The following is a 23,686-nucleotide window of genomic DNA, read 5'->3' as shown; positions in this document are numbered from 1 at the left end:
GGGTTATAGATTCATAGATTCATAGACTTTAATGGTCCCTTCTGACCTTATGATCAGCTAGTCTGACGTTCTGCACAATGCAGGCCACAGAATCTCACCCACCCACTCCTGTATCAAACCTGTGTCTGAGCCATTGAAGTCCTCAAATCATTGTTTAAAGACTTCAAGGTGCAGAGAATCTTCCAGCAAGTCACCCGTGCCCCATGCTGCAGAGGAAGGCCAAAAAAACCCAGGGCTTCTGTCAATCTGCCCTGGAGGAAAATTCCTTCCCGACCCCAAATATGGCAATCCGCTAAACCCTGAGCATGTGGGCAAGACTCACCAGCCAGCACCCAGGAAAGAATTCTCTGTAGTAACTTAGATCCCACCCCATCTAACATTCCATCACAAACCATTGGGTATATTTACCACTAGTAGTCAAAGACGAATTAATTGCCAAAATTAGGCTATTCCATTATACCATCCCCTCCATAAACTTATCAAGCTTAGTCTTGAAGCCAGATATATCTTTTGTCCCCACTACTCCCCTTGGAAGGCTATTCCAGAACTTCACTCCTCTGATGGTTAGAAACCTTCATCTAATTTCAAGTCTAAATTTCCTGATAGTCAGTTTATATCCATTTGTTCTTGTGTCCACACTGGTACTGATCTTAAATAATTCCTCTCCCTCCCTGGTATTTATTCCTCTGATATATTTATAGAGAGCAATCATATCTCCCCTTAGCCTTCTTTTGGTTAGGCTAAACAAGCCAAGCTCTTTGAGTCTCCTTTCATATGACAGGTTTTCCATTCCTCAGAATGGATAAGACAGAGTCTGTCTGGGCAAAAATCACATTGGGGAAGAAAGCTACTAGAGCCTCCCCTGAGATAGTGCTTGGGGTGTGCTATAGACCACCGGGATCCGATTTAGATATGTATAGACACCTTTTTAATGAAGTAAATACTAATGGGAATTGGGTGATCATGGGAGACTTCAACTTCCCAGATATAGACTGGAGGGCAAGTGCTAGTAATAATAATAGGGCTCAGATTTTCTTAGATGCGATAGCTGATGGATTCCTTCACCAAGTAGTTGAAGAACCAACAAGAGGGGATGCCATTTTAGATTTGGTTTTGGTGAGTACCTCATAGAAGAAATGGTTGTAGGGGACAACCTTGGTTCGAGTGATCATGAGCTATTCAGTTTAAACTAAATGGAAGGATAAACAAAAATAGATCTGTGACTAGAGTTTTTGATTTCAAAAGGGCTAACTTTAAAGAATTAAGGAAATTAGTTAGGGAAGTGGATTGGACTGAAGAACTTGGGGATCTAAAGGTGGAGGAAGCCTGGAATTACTTCAAGTCAAAGTTGCAGAAGCCTGCATCCCAAAGAAAGGGGAAAAAATTCATAGGCATGAGTTGTAGACCAAGCTTGATGAGCAAGCATCTCAGAGAGGTGATTAAGAAAAAGCAGAAAGCCTACAAGGAATGGAAGATGGGAGTGATCAGCAAGGAAAGCTACCTTATTGAGGTCAGAACATGTAGGGATAAAGTGAGAAAGGCCAAAAGCCATGTACAGTTGGACCTTGCAAAGGGAATTAAAACCAATAGTAAAAGGTTCTATAGCCATATAAATAAGAAGAAAACAAAGAAAGAAGAAGTGGGACCGCTAAACACTGAGGATGGAGTGAAGGTTAAGGGTTAAGGATAATCTAGGCATGGCCCAATATCTAAACAAATTCTTTGCCTCAGTCTTTAATGAGGCTAATGAGGAGCTTAGGGACAAATAGGAATGAGGATAGGGAGGTAGATATTACTACATCCGAGGTAGAAGCCAAACTCGAACAGCTTAATGGGACAAAATCAGGGGTCCCAGATAATCTTCATCCAAGAATATTAAAGGAACTGGCACATGAAATTGCAAGCCCATTAGCAAGAATTTTAATGAATCTGTAAACTCAGGGGTTGTACCATATGACTGGAGAATTGCTAACATAGTTCCTATCTTTAAGAAAGGGAAAAATCTGGGCAACTACAGGCCTGTCAGTTTGACATCTGTAGTATGCAAGGTCTTGGAAAAAATTTTGAAGGAAAAAGTAGTCAAGGACATTGAGCTCAATGGTAACTGGGACAAAATACAACATGGTTTTACAAAAGGTAGATCATGCCAAACCAACCTGATTTCCTTCTTTGAGAAGGTAACAGATTTTTTAGACAAAGGAAATGCAGTGGATCTAATTTACCTCGATTTCAGTAAGTCATTTGATACGGTTCCACCTGGGGAATTATTAGCTAAATTGGAAAAGATGGGGATCAATATGAAAATCAAAAGGTGGATAAGGAACTGGTTAACGGGGAGACTACAACAGGCTGTACTGAAAGGTGAATTGTCAGGCTGGAGGGCGGTTACTAGTGGAGTTCCTCAGGGATCGGTTTTGGGACCAACCTTATTTAATCTTTTTATTACTGACCTTGGCACAAAAAGTGGGAATGTGCTAATGAAGTCTGCGGATGACACAAAGCTGGGAGGTATTGCCAATACAGAGAAGGACTGGGCACCCTACCCTCTGAAGAGACTTTGGAAGAGTATTTATTTTCACTAAATCTTCCTCTAGCACAGTGTTTCCCAAACTTGGGATGCCACTTGTTTAGGGAAAGTCTCTGGCGGGCCGGGCCAGTTTGTTTACCTGCCGCGTCCGCAGGTCGTGGCTTCCACTGGCTGCGGTTCGCCTCTCCAGGCCAATGGGAGCTGCTGGAAGTGGCGTGGGCCGAGGGACGTACTGACCCAGTGGGAGCCGCGATCGGCCGAACCTGTGGACGTGGCAGGTAAACAAACCGGCCCAGACCACCAGGGGCTTTCCCTAAACAAGCTGTGTCCCAAGTTTGGGAAACACTGCTCTAGCACTCTGATCTGTCTATGACTGGCTGCCATAGCTAGAAAAAAATAACATTTTGGCAACTTTGGGAGATTTTTTTAATGGCAGTTGCAGGCATGTGTGTCTTTTGGGGACTGCTGCAGCTGCTGCTGGCAAGCCATGAGAGCCAAAACTGGCTTCCCCAGGAGTGAGACTCAATGGTGAGAATATGGTCGGAGTCAGAATACTGGCAAACAAAAAAGCATGCACTGAGGTATAGCCAGAGGTAGGATTACTGATTTGCCACCCAGTGATAGTTGGCTGGATGAAGTGACTAGTTAATGCTCACTATTTGTACTGTTATTTCATCTTGCTTTGGTGAATGGCTCTGACCCATGCATCAGAAAGTACCAACTCATGCCATTTCACATTGTCATTAACTGTGGAATAAGCAAGATCACAACCTTCATGTTGGGAAGAAACCCCCTCAACAACGGATAATAACCTTGATAAAAACTTTACAAGCATTTATTTAATCCCTTCTTTGCTGGGTTTGACTTCAGTAAATTCCATTCAGAACATTCCAGTGGGACATGGGGGCTTCCAAGTGATGTGCTGGGTGCCTAAGGAAGCAGCGTAACTGTGTTCTGCCTTATGTACCAAGTTCACGAGGCAGCATTTAAATGACTGAAGATTTTTTATTCTTTTATAGAATTTATCCAGTAGGGATGAGAGTCATGAGACTTTCAAGAGTACTCAGTGTTGGCTTCATTCTGCTTCCAATGAACTCAATGGGAGTTTTACCTTGGAGTTCAGTAGTAGCAGAGTTAGGTCAACATTGAATGCTTTTGAAAATCCCTTCCAAGATTTCTATCCCAATTTCTTTGGTCCCACCATCCAGAGGTGCTGACTTCCTCTCTACCCAGGGGTACACGACCGCCCCTCCACCCAGGCTCGCCCTTCCCCCAAGCCTCCGCTCCCACCATGCCTCTTCCTATCCCTGCCCCACCTCTTCCCCCAAAGCCCCACTGCCTCTTCTCACCCCTGCCCCACCTCTTTCCACCACCTCCCCGGAGTGTTCCCCATCCCCGCTCCTCCCTCCCTCCCAGCTGTTCTGTGGTGTGCAGGAGGCACTCGGAGGGAGGGGGCAGAGTTGATCAGTGGGGCCGCCAGCAGACAGGAAGTGCTGGGGGGGGGGAGGAGGGGAGCTTGGCTGTCAGTGGGTGCTAATTACCATTTTTTGTTCAATGTCCCATTTTTAAAAATGTTAACCAAAACACTATTGAAAATGTCAGTTGTTTTTTTTCATTTACTGAAAACCGAGTAACGTTTTTGGTACTTAAAATAACCCAACAAATCTTTGAAAGAAGGCACAATTTGGTTTTTTGTTTTAATTAAAATGCAAGCCATTTCCCATGACAAAAATTACTTTAGAAAACAGGCCTTTTAAGAAAGATCTTTTTGTTCAGAAAAGTTTGGCCACTTCTAGTTGTTATCTCTGCTTTTCAAGCAACATGTGGAAACCTGGATTTGTTCTGTTCCAAAATTAATCCTATTACATCAATGTATTTCAAGCTGAAAAGGAGCCAGTTTTACCCTCTTTTCTGGTGATGGGCTGGAGGCTGCCTTCAATCACTTTAATATTTGGCTTCACTTTAAATTTAGATGCTGAAAGTACAGAAAGTGGAATATGAAGCACAGTTACATAAAAGCATCCAAACAAAGTTGTTTCTTTCTTATGATCTCTTTATAGGATGGCTCTTTCAGACTTGGTGTGGCTATAAGGAATCAGGTAAAATCAGTGTGAAGTACTGTATGCAAAAAAGGACTTTTTTAGAGATCCAGAGTAAGAACCTAGATTAAGCTGTGACATTATACACGTTATGCACAGAAGGAAACTATTCAACAGAAAAATCAACTAAATATATTAATAGGTTTTATTGTTTGTATAGCACCAATAGTGTTCTAGGCTTGGGGATTATAGTGTTGGACTAGACAAATATGCCATTTACCTTTGTTTGTATCTCCTGAAAATGTCAGCTCCATGGCAACAGAAGATAAACAATGGAAAGCAGAGACTCCTACAATTCTCTAACATTTTTTTAAAAATTGGAATTTTATATTTTTTTTCAGGAGACAGCACGGGTGATAGGGAGACAAAAAACAAACAGCATCGACTCATGTCATTCTGAGAACTGAATCTGAACGTCAGCTTATCAGTTCCGAATTCTCTTAAGCCCAATGCAGTGTTCTCTAGATCTAGCTAGAGTCTTAGGCTCCAGTCCTGCAAAGACGTAGGCATGTGCCAAAGTCTAACATGCATAAGCCCTTGCGGCACCAGAGCCTTGGGCTATGGCTACACTAGAGAGCTCACAGGTCAATGCTGTCTCCAGCCACTTTGAAGCAATATGGCTCTGCACTGCCCCTAACACTGGGCTATGGCTGAAAGCTAAACGAGGACTTTTTTCCCACCACTGTAGCCCGAGGAATTTAAACGGCTTCCTTCCACGATGTTCCCCATCACAGATGTGAAATATGAAAATACTGCATTGGGTATCATGATAAAGACAAATCTGTGTCTTCGTAGTACCCTTCATCCATACGCCATGAGAATGGCCTAATTTCATAGCGATGACTTTCTTTTTAATTGAAAAATGCTTTTCAAGCTGCAATGGCAACAGTTTTTAAAAGCAATATCACCAAATGTATCTGGAAATATTCCAAATTAACTTACTGAAAAATGTCAGGGGGATCTCTTGGAAGCGGCTGCCACGAATAAACTATAAATAAAGAACAAATCCAGCAAACGTATAAGGACTTTTACAATAAAAACTTACTTTTTAATGCATTAAATACTGTATGTACCAGATCCAAAGCCCACTGAGATCATGGGCAAGATCCACATTGAATTTCCTTAGGCATTGGATCAGACCCTATGCCACAGTAGTATTGGAGACATGAGGGTGTGCAAGGCTGTAGCCCCTGGTTGTACAGACCATGAGGGGTGTTGGCAGAGGACACTCAAGAGTGATAATTGCTACACCCTCTAAAAATTCTACAGCTTAGTGCACCATAATGGTCTGCCCATTTCTGCCCACCTCTGTGGAAGGGCCAAACCTCTGAGCTCCCTTCTAGCGGTGCCTCGACCATGCCTCCTTTTGCCCCCCGATTCATGCTGGGGCTGGTGTGTGTGGTGGCAGAGGCGATGGGTTTCTCCCAGCGAGGCAGATTAAGATTTACTGGGGCCCTGGGCACAAAGAACATCTGGTCCCCCCACACCCTGGGGGCCCCGGGGTGCCAGAACTGGGCAGGCCAGGTGTGCTGTGGCCCCTCCATACTTTTAAAAATGGGAGGGGCATGCCTGCCCACTTTTTAATATGGGTGTAGTGGCTTTGAGCAGGCACAAGGTGGCGGTAGTTTTGGAGGGTAGCAGGGGGGCGTTGCCCCTCCCCAAACAGCAGCCTTGGGCCAGAGGTGACAGGAGGAGCATTGCCGCACGTGGGTGATGCCTCGGGCACAAAGCCCAGGCAGCAGAAGGGGCAGCCTGTCACCGGGAGCAGGAGGGACCCAGCAGGGGCAGCCTGGCAGCGGGAACTGGGCTCAGGCACTGAGCGAGCCTGGGCAGAATGTGGCGGCTGCTGAGGCCAGGCCAGTAGCAATGGGCGCTGTGCCAGAAGAGCCCTCCCTGCCCGGCTCCTCACTGCCTGTGACCTTCCCGGGGCCTCCCACAGTGCCTCTCAGCCAGGAGCGGGCCTCCTCTCCTGCAGAGTGTGTCTGCAGGTCCCAGGGAGAGGGCAGGATGCCCGACCAGAGCCCCCGTCCCTGGTGGGGTGCCCTGGGGATGGGAACACGGGTCAGGGGCTGCTCATGGGCACCCTGGCCCCTGTCTAGGGCAGGCGGAGGGTCCGGGGCTCCCCATGGCGGCCCTGGCTCCCTGGGAGTCTTTTACCATGGCCCAGCTTTGGCTTCTGTCCTGGCCAGTGGGTGGGGTTCTGGGGGAAAAAGGAGAAGAGGGGGCGGGGCCACAGTTCCAGTGTAGGAGCCCCCCCACACTTCTACCCAGGTTCTGGAGCTCCTGGGGGGGCCCCATCTTGGCCAGGGCCCCTGGGCATGAGCCCCATAGGCCCAGGCATAATCCACTATTGCAGAGAGGGAAATCCTCATTTTAGAGCCATCTGGCTTTAGAACTGGTTTATGCTGCTGGAGGGGTGGAATATAACCACAACAGGAATCTGAATCTGGTCCAGAGTGTGTCAGAGACTTCAGTGTGTTCAAATGTACTGTAACCAAAGATACTTGGCAGGATATTTGTTTAATCTGGTATTTACGAGTTTCATTTGACAGTGAATATAATGGCTCATGGGATGACTCTATGGAAAGTAGATCCTTGTTCTAGAACAAACAGGGCTCTATCAGTCAGATTAAATGTTGTTCATTGAAGAAATACTGGTGGAGGGAACTCTTCTGTTTGCATATATATGGCTAAAAGCATAAACAATCAAACCTTTATTTAAAAAGTACCTTAATTTGAATGTATTTAATCATCTTATTAAGGATGGTGAGCAACTGATCATTTCCAACAGGTACATCTGCAAAAAGGAATGCAAATATTTTGGGAAAAGGAAACCGTTGTAAAGATCTTCCGTTGATCGCTGCCAAGGACTGCACTGTTCTGAACTGAAGGCATTTCTTGAGGTTCATAATAAGCGTTCAGATTTGAATTTATAATTAAATGACACAATCTGAAGTCCAGTAATGAATAAAAATGTCAATTTTAAATATGTCAATTTTAATAATGGTAAAGGCAGCTTGCTATTAGTAAGACTAAAAACCCTGTGAAGAAACAGTATTCCTGTACATCTGACATCTTTAACTGTAATTATTTCCTTCTCTCATTGTTCTTAGCAATCTGAAGGGATTTTGATTACCATGGACATGGAATCCAAATCTCTCTCCTATTGGGTACATAGTCTGTGTCATCTTGTATCCTACTATAAGCCTCAGCAGTGTTTAATTTGTGCCAGGGCTTGCCAAAGCTGAGCCCCGGTACTGCTAAGCTTGGCAGTTCATAGCCCCCACACATCTGGACTTGCGGCATCAGTTTTGAATGTAAAAAAACTTGCTTGAACCCCAGCACCTAATTGCCTGAGCCCTGGCACCTCTTTCATTACAAATTAAGCGCTGAGCCTCAGGTATTCTCACAATTAAGAAACTACCACAGCACCAGGCAAGGGTTGTCCAAAAACCGATTCTTATTTGCTTTTCTGCATTGTGTAATTATAAAAGTAGTGATTTTTTTTAAAAGACACAAAAACAGAGTACTGCTAACTCTTTGCATATGCTTAGACATGTCTGAGAAGAGGTAGATAGAGGTTTTCTATATATTTACTCCCTGCATTAAGCCAATACTCACCTACTGGATACAAGAGTTGATCTATAACATGAATAACACCATTAGTTGCCATGAGATCAGATTCTTTTGATTTCAGCTCATTCACCAGAAGTGTGTCATTTACCTAACAAACAACGAAAAGAGAACTCAAGATACTGAACATGTACGTTTCCAAAAAAGTTTAGTCTTACTACGGTGGTTTATTACTGTTCAAGTACACATCTTTCTGTAATATATACTATTTAATATATGGACCTGAGATGCCAATTCCCTATTAGAGGGAGTATCATGTTTTTTTAGTACTTACTGTTTTCAAGTGCAGTTTGCTTCCTTGGATAGTTTTGAGAATGTTTGTCACACCAGGTTCAAAACCACTTCCAATGTAAATTCCTTTTGTCAGGTGATAAAGAAGAATAGTCCTGAGAGCGTTTTTGTCCCCTATAAAAATAGCCATTAATTGGTACTGGTTAGTTCATTTGTAAAGATACCAAGGACTCATGGAATGATGCTTGAATAAGATCACTGCTTAGACAGACACACGGCCTGACATATTCAAAAGCACATACCATTCTTCCCCTAGGAAGAGGATGAGCGAGAGCATGAACCAGATGTGACCAAATGTTAGTCACATTGCTTAATGAGAAGGCACTAAGAAAAAATACAGTGATGAGGGTGTATTAGAACCTATATAGAATACAACAGAAAAGTGTTCAGCATTTTGCTCCTATTCACTTGCTTTGAAAAATCACAGCTATAAATTCTCCAGTCCTTAAATACTTGTCTGATCTCCTCTTACTTAAATCCCATAAAAAAGCATCTACCAGACAACAGTGTAATGGTGTCCCAAGCCCACTATGGCTAGAATGAGATCATATTGAACAGTCTGCAGTATATTAAACAAATTCAGAAAGCTAAGCCATTTAAAAAATCCAATGGGATCCAGGCTTTATATGAATTCTCAGAGTGAAAATAATGGCAGAAAATAGGAGAAGTAAATGCTGGGTGAAAAGTTAAGTAGTGAATTAAAGAGAGTGACAATGGACTTAGATTGTTATATGCAGTGTTGCTGTAGCAATGTTGATCCCAGGATATTAGAGAGACAAGGTAGTTGAGTTAATATATTTTATTGGGCCAACTTCTGTTGGTGAGAGAGACAAGCTTTTGAGCTTAGGCCTGGTCTACTGTAGGAAATTAGGTTGGTATAACTATATTACTCAGGAGTGTGAAAAATCCACACCCCTGAGCAGTGCAATTAAATCAACCTAAATCCTGGGAAAATTCTCCCTTCCACGTAGCTGCTGCCTCCTGGGGAGGTGGATTAACTAAACTAAGAGGCGATCCACTCCCATCAATAGGTAGCATCTTCACTGAAGTGCTAAAGTGGAGAAGCTGCACTGTTGCAGCATTTTAAGAGTAGACAAGCCCTTACACAGAGCTCTTCTTCAGATCTGGGAAGTGTACTCAGAATGTGACAGCTAAACTCAAGGTAGAACGGATTGTTTAGTGTAAGTAGTTAACACAGAAAAATGATAAAAAACAAAACCAGCATCTCACCTTTGGGGTAGGCAATGCGTAGGATGGGTATGTGGGGTCAAGTGCCCCCCCCCAGATTTCTGTTTGGCCTGCGGGGAGCTGAAGGGGTGGGACCAGCTGCTTCTCATGAGCTAGGTTGCTCCTCTGTGCAGTGTGGCGGATGCCTGAGAGAGAGTCTGGATGTGGCAGTGGCCCACCCAGCGGCGTGCGAGCGGCAGCAGCGGAGGTGAGCTAGGGCAGCCGGGGCACATTTGTAGGGGAGGCATTCTGGCGCCGGCCATGCCGCCCCTAAAAATGTGCCGCCCCAAGCCCCAGCTTGTTTTGCTGGAGCCTAGAGCCGGTCCTGCCTCCCATGCCCAGCTGCCAGGGATGGGGGGAGGTGGGGCTCTGGCTCGCTCTGCTGCTGTCCCCGGCAGCCAGGCCGGGGCGGAGAACAGAGAGGGTGGAGTGGGGCAGACCACCACCCCAGTCAGGCTCGCTCTCAGGCAGCCGCTGCGCTGCACAGAGTCGCCAACCCAGAAAGGCCATTTTCAGCCAGTGTGAGAAGCAGCTCCCTCCCACCCCCCACCTGGGCCCAGCTGCCAGCAGGGAGAATAGCCAAATGTATGGGGGAGGGGAGGCGCAGTGGGAGAAGGACAGCGCCTCCCCCCTGCAGGTAAGTCTGGTGGGGCAGAGAGAGCGCAGCAGCCCCAGGCTGGGCACAGGGCGGGGAGGTCGCTGGGCAGAGGAGAGACGTGGGGTGGTCATGTGTCCTTCCCTTTAGATTGTGCCGCCCCAGTATCGAGAGGCACGAGTCGTCTATGCCTTGGATCAACACTTTTCACGAAGTGATCACTGTATATCTGACATTTAAGTCCTCATCCTCAAAGGAAACCTGCACAACACCTTCAAAAGATGAGCCCGGGAGCTTAAATTCATAACATTGCTGGATTCCAATGGACTGAATTGAGACACTGGATTTAAGGCTTATTACAACAATCTATAAGGCACGTAACCTCCCTCCTACCCACCAGCTTTTTTTCCCTTCCTCCCTATGACTGGAGAGGTGTTAATCGGCCACTTAACCTTGAATGGTCCCTTGCAAGATGTGTTATGCTTATGCTTATGCTAAACAATCTGTGTAGCCAGAAAGCTCCTCTCTCTCACCAACAGAAGTGGGTCCAATAAAAAGATATTACTTCACCCACTTTATCTCTCTAATGAATTTAGAGCGACATGACAAAGTAGATTTGTTCCTGTGGAATAGTTCAGCCTTTGAGGCAAATAATAATAAGTTATGGTGTAGCTCTTAACTGAAGCAATTGGATGAGTAAGTGACAGAATGATTGGAGATGTAGGATGGGGTGTAATTGATTGACACAGCTTTACACTATGGCTCTGATCTTTATTCTTTTCACTCATTAAAGATCCTCTAGAACTTTCCATAGGATATGAGATATTAACCCTGGTATCATTGCTGAATTCCAGTATGTAAAGTGAGGGGACTGGACCCGTTTCTGGCCTTTGCCCAGGGAGGTACAAAGTGGTCAAAGTCTTTGTACCCTGCCACAATGCACCCGACTGCAGTAGTGTTTGAAGTGAGCAGTGTACATCCCTTGTGGGGTTTAAAAAAGCTACTTTAAGTGCCATGAGAGCCATGTTTGAAAGTTGTTATATAAATGCAAAGTATTGTGGTATAAGTAGCAAAAGTAGCAAGGATCCAGTGAAGATATACTTTTCTAATAGCAGGGTGAGGGCAGAGATGGCTGTGGTGGAGGCAGGGGAAGAGAAAGGAAAGAAAAGGAGGGATGCCAGTTTATAAGCTCTGATCCCATTGCCTGGGGGCAGGGCCGGCTCTGGCTTTTTTGCCGCCCCATGCAAAAAAGCCTCCCGCCGCCCCACTCCGGCGGGGAGCGCGGCAGGGGAGGGCGGTGAGCCCGGCCGCGGGTCCGCTCTCCCCGACTGGCCGGAGCGCCGGGAGGAGGGCGGAGAGCCCGGCCGTGGGCCTGCTCTCCCTGGCCAGCCGGAGCGCCGGGGGGAGGGTTGCCCCGCTCTTCCCGGCTGGCGGGTGCGCCGCCCCTCTCCAGGTGCCACCCCAAGAACAGGCTTGGTAGGCTGGTGCCTGGAGACGGCCCTGCCTGGGGGTACACAGAGTTCCTTGCAGGGACAGGGTCTTTGGTGGATCCTAGGAGTATGAAGCACGCAGATTTCAGGCACATTAAACATTTAGGGCGAAATCCTGCCCCACTGAAGTCATTGGGATCTTTCCCATAGACTTCAGTGGGATTTCACCCCTAGTTAATTACATTTCTAATATTCTTGTGCTACTTACTTCTCAGTATTTCCTTTTCCTCATCCGTCAAGCCTTTAAAGGCCTCATTAGTTGGGACAAACAAAGTCCATTCTCCAGGTTGTGATAGAACATCATCTAAATCGGCTTCTTTCACCAGATTAAGGAATATGCTAATCAGGAAAAAAAGCACACATTAAGTTATGGTCCAGTTCCTAAAGACTTGTTTACACAAGGAATTTTGAAGGCAACATCAGCACACAAAAGTTTGCTTAATTAGTTCCTGTCACTTCTAAGCCTCTGTGTAGTATCTTACTCTGCAATTATTCCCAATGATTTCAAGGACGAGGGAGAATGAAGGAGGTTGTGAGTCATTGAATGTGTCAAGAGCAATGGCTAGACTGAAGAGGAAGGGAGTAGAGGAAGAGGAGGATGTTGGTGACCTTGATACAAGTAATATTCATGGAGTGGAGCAGTCAGAAATGAGATTAGAATCCAGTGGAGAAGTAGAAGGAGAGGAAGACTGTATGCTCCCGGGGCAGTAGATAAAAGGGAAGAGGGAGATAATAGTAAGATAAGTGAATTCAAGGGAGTAGTACTTCATTAAATGGGATACTAGAGTATGTACTCAGGCTACCCTGTGTACAGGCAAGTTGTGTACAGGGATTAGGGTTTGAGAAAAATTAAGGTCCCAGGCTGTAGCCACACTTACTCATGAGAAGTAGTCCTATTGAAAACACTCTAGACACATCCTCTCTGCTCCCCTACTGTCCCAGCCCCTGTGAATATCTTGCCAGTAGCTGAGCATGCGTGGCCATGTAAAGCTATTACCACTGTACCATTCTGGTTTTATAAAATATACCTGCATGGAAAATGGAGAAAGAAATCCATTTCCCCCCCTAGCATTTTTTGTCAAAATTTAATTTTTCAGAGCAGCTCTACTCTATATTGATCGAGGACTGGTCTAGACTACAAAGTTAGATCAGTTTAACTACATTGCTCAGGGCTGTGAAAAATATCATGTGCTGAAAGATGTAATTAAGCTGACCTAAGCCCCGGTATAGAAACCACTAGGTCAATGGAAGAATTCTTTCATTGACCTAACTACCACCTCTCACAGAGGTGGATTGACTACAGTGACCAAAGAACCCATCACTATAGTATGTGCTGTGCCGCTATAGCATTTCTTGTGTAGACATAACCACAGTCCATAGAGAGATTTCTATGCTATGAAAACCTTTTGCTTACGTAAAGCGCTTATCATTCTTCAACACTTCACGCAGTGACTTTTCGGCTGGTTTGATGATCTGTCTGAAAATGTGAATAACACCATTCCTTCCCTCTTTGCTTCCTCTTACCATGCATGAATTTTCAATACATACAGCCTGATATAAAAGAAAAAACAAGACAAACCACCCGACATTATAGTCACAGCGTCCATGCCACAGCCATGGCAACATTAGTGAAGCATATTTTTTGTAATCAGCCTGAAACATGAACTCCTCTGTAGCCTCTACAATTTAAAAATAGAATTTCTCCAACTTCTCATTGGCAAGTTATTTGTTCCTCCTTTTTCAAATAAAATGTGCAAAAGGAAGCAAACGATGTGGTAAATGAATACGTAAATAGTTTGAAACTTGATTACTTGTGTCACTTGAAAAAATTGTTAGTTGTTCAGAAACTAGAAATTTTTATTATTAATCTCAAGCCAAATTGTGAAGCCATCTTCTAGTTTTCCACTCATTCATCTATTTCAGCCAAAGTTTAATTTAATTTAATTGCATAATATGTCAAAATCAAAGACCTCTCTACTGTACCGTGGTGTGGTAACTGTTGGTAATTTTGACTTTCAATGGTGAGTTCTCTTATAACACCAATAGTATTGTCTTCTCGAGTGAGCTCCATCCTTCTCCAGCTTCAGGTTTTGGATAGATTTTATTAGTCACTGCCCCAGGATTTGGAAATCCTCATTCACTTACTGTGCGGTATACAAAGATTCTGAGTCGTTTTCCTCCCAAGGTCTCCACCTTCTGTCCATTGTAGAGCTCACTGAGTCCAATTTTCACTTTCAAAATGTGGTTTTGCATGATCAGTTTAAGAAGGCGTTGGTCCATCCTCAAAGTGTCATCTACCAAATCATTTAGACAATAATGTATAAATGATTCCTTCATTCAGGTACGGTTCACTGCACACACTATGTTTGAGTATCATGAAAATACTTGTTCTTTTTGCATTGTTTACATTTTAGATCAATCATTTTAGACTTAATAAAATTGGGAAACGATTCACCGAAATGAAATTAACTCCTTTTTATGATTACAAATGATCTGTAAACAGGCTTCTAATTCTTTAGTAGATATTTGGCAGATGCTTTATGTATAGGCATGTTTTAACTTCTAGATAACTTGTAAAATATTTGTTGTAACTATTGCTTTGAGTATTCACCATTTGTAATTCGCTCTGTGTTGTGACATCTAAGTCATATGGAGCTGTTTCTTATCTCTGATTGGATGACTACCAAATCCACAAAGAGCTTTCAGAAGGGCCATGTGACCACTCCTAGTGCAAATACTAATTCAAATGTGTATTGACACATACATATGTGACACTTTCTCTTTGCTCAAACATCATGGTAAATAAAAATGTGCTTGTGTGAAACTACTTGGACAGTAAATAAAGGGGGTTCTGACGACAACTCAAGTGAATTTAAGGGGATTTATTGTAATATATTATTACACTATTCATCCAGCTCTCCTGCTAAGCATTAGGGTACATTTTGCATCTTATTTTAACTCTACTTTTCCCATCAAATAAAGAGGTTCTCAATATACTGAATAAAATAAATTGTGTAGGCTTAAGTAAGACTCAAGTGGCACATATTTCAGAGTAGCAGCCGTGTTAGTCTGTATCCGCAAAAAGAACAGGAGTACTTGTGGCACCTTAGAGACTAACAAATTTATTAGAGCATAAGCTTTCGTGGACTACAGCATCTGAAGAAGTGGGCTGTAGTCCACGAAAGCTTATGCTCTAATAAATTTGTTAGTCTCTAAAGTGGCACATAGGTCTTCTGCGGTCTCTCTGCATAGTGGTAAATTTTACCCACTGTGCCTATTGAAAAGGACAAAGAATCTCTTATTCTCAGTTGTGCCAATTCTTTGCAGTCTTAAAACATAGACTGGGGGAAAAAGTTTGTTTTAGAAAACGATGATGGCAGAAAAGATGCTTTTGACACTATGTCAGAAAGAGGGAATATTCCCCTCCAAGGCTACCTACCTGAGAAAGCAACATTCAGAGGAGCCAGCAGAGTGTATTGTCCCTCTGGCCTTAGAGAAGAAACCAATCCCAGCTGTGCCAAAAGGTCTATGAAGGTGGTCTGCTGGTCATTTGCAAGCTCAATAACTTGCTTGGCTGCAATTGATAAAGGAAAAGATAATTAATTTTAGCCTGTTAATTAGTTTTCTTGATTCAGCCACTGCCCTCCCTACAAATTACAATTCAATAGAAGAGGGTTTAGAGGGTTTGGATAAGGTACAGAGGAGGTGTGCACACAGGTCCTCTCAATAAACAGGCTTGTATAGATTCTCAGGTGGAGAATGTCTTGTAGTCAACATTTCTTATCTCTGTGATACATACATGAAACTATGTCAGTTACTCACCAGAGTTAGGAATCAGCACATGGTCAATAAGGTGGATAACACCGTTGCTTGTCACAATGTCTTTGCGGTTTATCATCTTGACTCCATTTATAGTCAGGCTTTCACCATCACAACCTACTTCAATTGTACTCCCTTCCAAGGTCTCATAGACTGCTCCACCCATGATGGCTTCAGAGCATTGAAGAGTGTTTAAAATATGGAACTTCATGAGAGCTATGGAGAAAAGAAGAGACAGGTCCATGTATCGGCACTTGATTGTAACAGGATTGCTTAAAACAATTTAATGCATTGACTGAATTAGTGTTGTTACAATATAACTTTGAATAACTATCTTTATTTCCCATAATTTTTCATACCAAGTTTGAAAAATACAAAATATAATATTCTCTTAATGGCTGTACAGATAACTCTTTTTTCTGGTCACTGAAAATAGGGTTATTTGTACAAGAACTCATAAGTGCAGACTGCTATCGCACATTATGGTTAAGAATTTTTTTTAGTGATTCCCATGATATCATCCTAGTCTGTTAATTAGATCTCCAGAGGATATAGTTTAATGGTCAGGGGTAAAATTAGGTTGCTGGTGGAACTCAACATATTTTGTATTGGGTATTCAGAACCAAGCCTCAGATTTTATTATTAGTGTTCATTATTTGGTTCTAGTAGCTCCCACGGGGTTTTTTGTTTCTCCTTTTTTCCTTTTTTTTTCTTTTTTATAATGGGAAAAAGCGCACCTCCAAGAACTATCCTCCTGCTAGTGATCCAGTGAGAGGATTTTCTAGCTAGTGGCCTTACCCCTTCAGATACACCAGTGTCATTAGTTGTCAGTCACTAAACATCTGCAACCAGTCTGTGGAGAGGCTGGTAATAGACACAGATGTTTACTCTTCCCTGTAAAATGAAGGGAGTGTGAAATGTGGTTACTTGCTGGCAGTGGGGAGAATCTGTTAGACATGTGGAGCTGAGGATAACCTGGGTGGTCTGAACTTTGTGGAGGAATTTAAAGAAGGTGTTACAGGACTGTCTTCTGCTTCCAGTTCTTTACTTTTTGCAGATACTGAAAACACTGTGGGCCATATTCTGTCCATGGGCAACCCTGCTGCCTTCATTGTATGATGAAGGACAGAATTCAGCTCACAGGTGTGTAGCCCCAGCAGAGCTTTCTCTTCCTTTTTGTTGTCAAATATATAAGAGGGGGTTCTGGTACATATTGGAGAAGTGAGATTCAGAGTCCAGTCTTCTGGGTGTGGTGCCCAGAAGACATAATGAAATTCTTATAGGTGAACTCAAAAGCAATTTTAAAAAAATCACATTTTACTTTTTTATGATGCATAAAGAAGTTCTATGAGATTTCAAAAAATTCTCTTTTCTTGGTTATTTTTTTACATTCCAAGTATCAGCCCAGATTCCCTCCCTCCAGCATTTGCCACTTTATGCCATTCAGAGGATGGCAAGTTGCCTGATCTGGCCCTAATGAGAATTCTCCTGGAGTAGGGGAGCTTGCAGATTGTTTAAAGTGACACAGAGTATTCCTAATGCCTCACCCTCAGCAGAGTGTACAAACGCTGTTGGGGTCATAACAAGGGTCAACTGGAGCTCTGCCGATTAATAACTGGCATTTGTTCCCTTAAGGACCATAGCTAGCTAGCACAAGATAGAGCAATCCTTAGGCTACTATAAATTATGTGGGTCCAGGACCAGAACAAATCTGCCCTGATCCACTCAGTATGCAGCGGCAGTCAAAAAAGTTAAGAGAATGTTGGGAATCATTAGGAAAGGGATAGATAATAAGACAGAAAATATCATATTGTGCTTTAAAAATCCATGGTACATCCACATCTTGAATACTGCGTGCAGATGTGGTCACTCCATCTCAAAAAAGATATATTGGAATAGGAAAAGGTTCAGAAAAGGGCAACAAAAATGATTAGGGGTATGGAACAGCTTCCACAGGAGGAGAGATTAATAAGCCTGGGACTTTTCAGCTTGGAAAAGAAACAACTAAGGGGGGATATGATAGAGGTCTATAAAATCATGACTGGTGTGGAGAAAGTAAATAAGGAAGTGTTATTTACTCCTTCTCATAACACAAGAACTAGGGGTCACCAAATGAAATTAATAGGCAGCGGTTTAAAACAAACAAAAGAAAATATTTCTTCACACAACGCACAGTCAGTCTGTGGAACTCTTTGCCAGAGGATGTTGTGAAGTACAAGACTATAAGAGGGTTCAAAAAAGAACTAGATAAATTCATGGAGGTAGATCCATCCATGGCTATTAGCCAGAATGGGCAGGGATGGTGTCCCTAGCTTCTGTTTGCCAGAAGCAGGGAATGGGTGACAGGGGATGGATCACTTGATGATTACCTGTTCTGTTCATTCCCTCTGAAGCACCTGGAATTGGCCACTGTCAGAAGACAGGATACTGGGCTAGATGGACCCCGTATGGCCATTCTCATGTTCTTATGTTCTGAGAATCAGGTGACTGTTACAGTCCCCAGACTGCCTCCCTCATCCTCATCAGGTCCTGAGTTCTTTCTTTTTTGCTGGAGGACTTCTTGGAGAATTGGATAAATAAACTAACTTACTGCTTTAATATCTTACTCCTCACAAACAGTTGGGAGAAAACCTGTGTTTTTGAAAGATTACACACACTTCAATAAATTGTTAGGAAACATCCCATAGATTCCAATCCTCCCAGGAATGCTCCAGAAGAAAAGACGAAATCAAAACTTGATATGTCTAAATTCCCCTCCCCCCACTTTTGTTTTGTTTTGTTTGTTTTTTAGTTTGGGAAGAAAACTTTGAACCATCTTTAATCTTTGTAAAGGAGAACTTACCAAAAGGCATAAAAGTGCCCTTTGCAGTTCACCTTTAAAATGCCTCAAATATGCAGCACAGTGCATGCGGAAACTGCAGTCTCAGTCTTTACAACATAGTTTCCATAGATTTCTTTCAGACATCCTGCTCATAATGCTTATTCTGAATCCCTTGGCTTTTTTATTTTATTTTTTTATTATTATTATTATTATTATTTTGGAAATTTAAAGCACGACAGAAACTGACTCCTACAGTACAGTATATAGCAATTGCCCTTTCTTAATGAGAAGGACAGATGTTAGCTGTAACTTACAACTATAATAACTCTAATGGGACTTCCTTTTCCTTTCTGTGGAAAGTACATTTTATGAGCTATGCATGCATTTAACCAATGTTGATTGCATTAGATGCATAGTCTTTCTTTTGACAGCTTGGTTGTTAAAGGATTCTTATCCCCAAGTATCAGACCACTGCAGATAAATGTGCTGGAAAGTGATGTAATAGCCATACAATCTGCTTAAGGACTGGGGTTCAGTGACTGGTAACATCTTTTTAAAGGATTAAAATTAGATTGTCTTGAAACCATAGTTGCACAGACAAACTGAAGACAATCTTCCTTCTTGACCTTCACTTACACACCACAGACATAAGTAGGACAAGAAAATTGGCATCTGCCCCATTATTTAAAATGCATTGTACAGCCATCATTAAATGATTCTTCTTCATTAATAAATGGTGGGTCAGATCCTCCACTGGTGTAAGTCAATTTAGCTACACCACTTTACACCACCTGTCGATCTGGCCCAGCACATTCTGCTCTGTTTTCCAATTGATGCCTGTCAGTAAAGGGCCTGCAGACATAGCTTCCATAAACTTCAATGGCAATTCTGCCTGCATGAGATAGGAATATCCAGTTTAAAGCATGTAGGGCAAACATTTTAAAAGCGCCTCTGTGACTCAGCTAGGTCTCCATGAAAGTCCATGGGAAGTAGGTTTCTAGAATCACTTAGGTGCATTGGAAAATTTTACCCATAAACAACATGTTGGATCCCTGTGGGATTGGGAACCAGTGTACATTTTTGTGGAAGTAAAATCAAATTGTCTTGAGTACCCTTTTCAAATGAACTGAAGGGTATTTTATTGGTAATTATTATTATTTTTAACACAGCACATACATGTGCATAGCATTTCACAAACCAAATTGTCTGTGCTTTTTATTTCTTTGTGTTACAGTAGTACCCAACAGGCTGAATTAGGATTGCAGCCCCACTGTGCTCTGTAAAAAAATAAGACAATCCCTTGAAAAGTTTACACAGTAGAATTTGGCCCATAGAATACATATACTCTTACTATGAAAGAGCTATAGCTGAGATGGCGTTTGAGGCAAAAGCCCAGATCCAGATGCCCTGGATTATAAAGCTGAGGTCCATTTCCATTAAATAAATACAAACAGCTATAATTTTCTGATCACTCTTTTGAGAGATGTGTATGGTTTTATAAACCCTTTATTGCTAATTCCTGTTGTGACTATGTTTAATATATTTTCACATTTTCCCATATACAAAATCACTGATGTACCTTCAGAGGCCACCTTGTCGCCCATGATCCTTTCCAAGACTCCCCGTGGAAGTTTCTCAAAAGCTTCATTAGTAGGAGCAAAGAGTGTGTAATGGCCGGGCTTTCCAAGTGTGTCCAATACACCAGATGTAATGGCAGCAGCCTAGAAAAGAAATGTATTGCTTACTGAGAACATTGTTAAAATATATTGAACTTATGGGTGCAGAAAAGCAAAACCCTTAATTTTGAAACCTCAGAGGGTCAAATCCTGCACTTGAATGCTCACATTCGTCTCTCATTGAGAACAGTGGAAGTTGTTGTATATGAATCTGTAGGTAGAATTTGGCACATAGTTTCCATGCAACTGATACCATATTATGATTTAGCACTTTAGGATTTGTATCCAGATAAGTTTGTGGTATGTTGAAATGAATTATAATATTCTTCAGAGAAAAGACTGTTTACATAAGTAAAATTGCAGAAACAAAATGTAAAAAACTAAATACTCTAGGGAAACATCTTGGCTCAGTCTTCTGAGTTTCTTTGATATTTTAGCAGATATTAAGAAAGAGCTCAATTCTGATACAATTTATAATGATTCAAATGTAGCATAACTCTGTTGATTTCAGTTGAGATAGATTGGAGTTACTCCAGTCCAAATCAGAATGTAGTTCTGAATGTAGTTCATTAGATTCATCCACCACACAAAAACACTCAATAGTAAATTTAAATAAAGCTGAATAAGTGAAATTCTATATACAAACCTTTAGGTTAAATGAATACAAAGAATCCTGAAAAAGTTTAGTGCCTTGAAGAACATATGCACATAGGTTTTGCCATAGCAGATGAAACCAACGGTCTATCTAATCCACTGTTTTACCTTTGGAATAGAAGCCAAGACCTGATACTTCTGAAGAAGGTAAAAAATCTTTCATAATACAGCTAGTGAATTATGTGTTGTTGTACAGTACATCGTTTCCTAACCCTTCCTAAGGCATAAGAATGCATTTAGCCATGTTTACATGGTTTAATTCCTTCAATTTTGTTCAGATTGGCTAATGGACATTAATGATGAAAGGTATCTAATCACAGTAGATATGAACTAGGATTGAAATAGCTAACCTCAATAGGGGTTCATCTTTACTTCCTGGAAACTAGGTATGTGGGAATCAGTCTGAATGAAATATGAACTAACTCAATTCCTGTCCTAAAAGTGTAATCAAGCCAACCCTTTTCTGATTAAAGAAAAAAGTTTTCTTAATTTGCTTATTTTAAGTTCTCCCCCTGCCCAAATGCTTGTCTATGCTCAGATAAATAGGTATACTGAAAAAAATATATTGAGAGGCTGTTTTATAGGTAGCTTTGGTCCAGTTGATACTAGAAAGAATTAGGAGTCTTTCAAGAAAGCATAAGATTTTCACACCATTTGTTCAGATACAAAGGTTTGGCTACATCCAGACAAGTGCAGATAAACACCAGGGTGAAATCCTTGCTGTATTGAAGTTGACAGGGGCTGTGCCGTCAGACTTCAGTGGGTTTGGGATTTACTCCAAAACTTTTGGAGGCATAGCTGAATTGAGCCGCTAACATTTTTGATGTTTGATTTGCCCTGTTGAAAACCTGCCCTAAGCTGGAACTCAGACCAATGGGATTATCATGTTTTGAGTTCATAGAATCATAGAAGATTAGGATTGGAAGAGACCTCAAAGGGTCATCTAGTCCAATTCCCTGCTCAAAGAAGGACCAACCCCAACTAAATCATCCCAGCCAGGGCTTTGTCAAGTCGAACCTTAAAAACTCCAAGGATGGAGATTCCACCACCTCCCTAGGCAACCCATTCCAGGGCTTCACCACCCTCCTAGTGAAATATTTTTCTTAATATCCAATCTAGACCTCCCCCACTGCAACTTGAGACCATTGCTCCTTGTTCTGTCATCGGCCACCACTAAGAACAGCCTAGCTCCATCCTCATTGGAACCCCCCTTCAGGTAGTTGAAGTCTGCTATCAAATCCCGCCTCACTCTTCTTTTCTGCAGACTAAATAAGCTCATTCATACAGAACCTACTAATTCCAGTGTCACAATATAAAACATTGAAATAAGTTATCTAGAACTGGAAGGGACCTTGAAAGGTCATTGAGTCCAGCCCCCTGCCTTCACTAGCAGGACTAAGTACTGATTTTTGCCCTAGATCCCTAAATGGCCCCCTCAAGCATTGAGCTCACAACCCTGGGTTTAGCAGGCCAGTGCTCAAACCACTGAGCTATCCCTCCCCCCTAGTTTGAACATTGGCCTGCTAAACCCAGGGTTGTAAGTTCAAGCCTTGAGGGGGCTATTTAAGGATCTGGGGCATAAGTCTGTCTGGGGATTGGTCCTGCTTTGAGAGGGGGTTGGACTAGATGACCTCCTGAGGTCCCTTTCAACCCTGACATTCTATGATTAACTTCTATGATTAACTAGATTAATATAGTTATTTACAGAACAGTGTAAGTGTACTTGAGGTATGTTGCTGAACAGATGGGAACATCTCTAAGCCAATTTATTTAAAAAACTATCTTTAATATTAAGATGTCTGGGTTTATATAAGAATTATAGTTACCTCTTGTCATGAATGTCTCCCCTTTGTCATTTGAGCATAACAGCACAATTATATTTTGACATTGTATATGACTCCACCGACCAGGAAATAAGAAAAGCAGCCCCATGTAATGGTTGACTTCACACACCTTCCATAGTTTTTCTCACCTCCTCATGCTACAAAGAGGGAGTCTGCTGGGCCCTCTCTGTTCTCCGCTGCTTCTAACTTTTCTCTTTCTTCCATAGAAGGAAGAAAAGATGAGAGAAATCAGAGGAAAGGAAGGCAAATGAGAGAGTCTTTCAGTTCTGGAAGAGAGTGAGGGAGAGCCTTGGAAAGATTCCATAATATCCTGGTGCCCCAGCCCAAGCCAGCGAGTAAATATCCTTCTCACCACTCTCTAACCAACTTTCTGAAACCAACTGGATCACTTAAGCTTCCATGATGATATCTCTATTACTTCCATTACTTTTAATTATTTTCCCCATTTTGGATCTAATTCTGATCAGACAGGACCAGATTCTGTGATCTGTACTCACACTGAGTGATACCTTACTCTCTGAACAGCCCCAGGGCTCAAGGAGTAAAGATTACTCACTGCGAATAAGGGTGCCAGAATCTGGCCTAGTGATGTCAATTACATGACTATCACAAAAGCAGGACTGGGAACTTATGTAAAAATATATAGATCTTGTATCATTTGGTGGACTGATCCTTGATTTGGTTCATTTCACTCCCCTGACAATGTGTTAATAATCTTTTCTTACACCTAAGACTACAGAAAAAGAAAGGAAAATTACAAGGCCAAAGAAACTTGTTAGCATTTTATTTTCCCCTACTCACTCTAAGAGATGAGACATCATCCTCAGCTTCAAGGAACTCTTGAATGGTATTTCCAACAGGGGTCAGGACACGGTCAATGACATGAACGACACCATTTGTAGCAATCTGGTTGCCATGGATGATTCTGGCACAGTTAACAGTAACAACCTATGTTTAAAGAATTGAACAGTAGAATATTAAGCATCCTATCTCTTTTAATTTATTTTTAA

At 42.3% G+C, this 23,686-nt stretch overlaps 1 protein-coding gene across 13 annotated transcripts in view; it reads right to left on the bottom strand.

Annotated features, from left to right (window-relative positions):
• POSTN (periostin) overlaps positions 1–23,686 on the bottom strand; it is a 50,676-nt gene that overhangs the window by 14,500 nt on the left and 12,490 nt on the right. For 7 of the 13 annotated variants that reach the window (XM_054015244.1, XM_054015247.1, XM_054015251.1 and 4 more), the window contains exons 6-16: positions 23,478–23,624; positions 20,082–20,223; positions 15,685–15,897; positions 15,302–15,436; positions 14,008–14,156; positions 13,277–13,413; positions 12,071–12,201; positions 8,534–8,664; positions 8,248–8,350; positions 7,356–7,423; positions 5,569–5,614 (exon numbers count right to left, since the gene is read on the bottom strand). In XM_054015244.1, coding sequence (XP_053871219.1) covers positions 5,569–5,614; positions 7,356–7,423; positions 8,248–8,350; positions 8,534–8,664; positions 12,071–12,201; positions 13,277–13,413; positions 14,008–14,156; positions 15,302–15,436; positions 15,685–15,897; positions 20,082–20,223; positions 23,478–23,624 — 1,402 coding nt within the window. Of the gene's footprint in view, positions 1–4,430; positions 4,503–5,568; positions 5,615–7,355; positions 7,424–8,247; positions 8,351–8,533; positions 8,665–12,070; positions 12,202–13,276; positions 13,414–14,007; positions 14,157–15,301; positions 15,437–15,684; positions 15,898–20,081; positions 20,224–23,477; positions 23,625–23,686 lie in introns of all 13 variants that reach the window. The other 6 variants (XM_054015242.1, XM_054015245.1, XM_054015248.1 and 3 more) reach the window with 1 other exon arrangement.

This window comes from Malaclemys terrapin, chromosome 1 (genome assembly GCF_027887155.1).
Source record: "Malaclemys terrapin pileata isolate rMalTer1 chromosome 1, rMalTer1.hap1, whole genome shotgun sequence".
NCBI lineage: Eukaryota > Metazoa > Chordata > Testudines > Emydidae > Malaclemys > Malaclemys terrapin.
The sequence above is the reverse complement of the archived record's forward strand: the minus strand, read 5'-3'. Positions and strand labels throughout refer to the sequence as shown.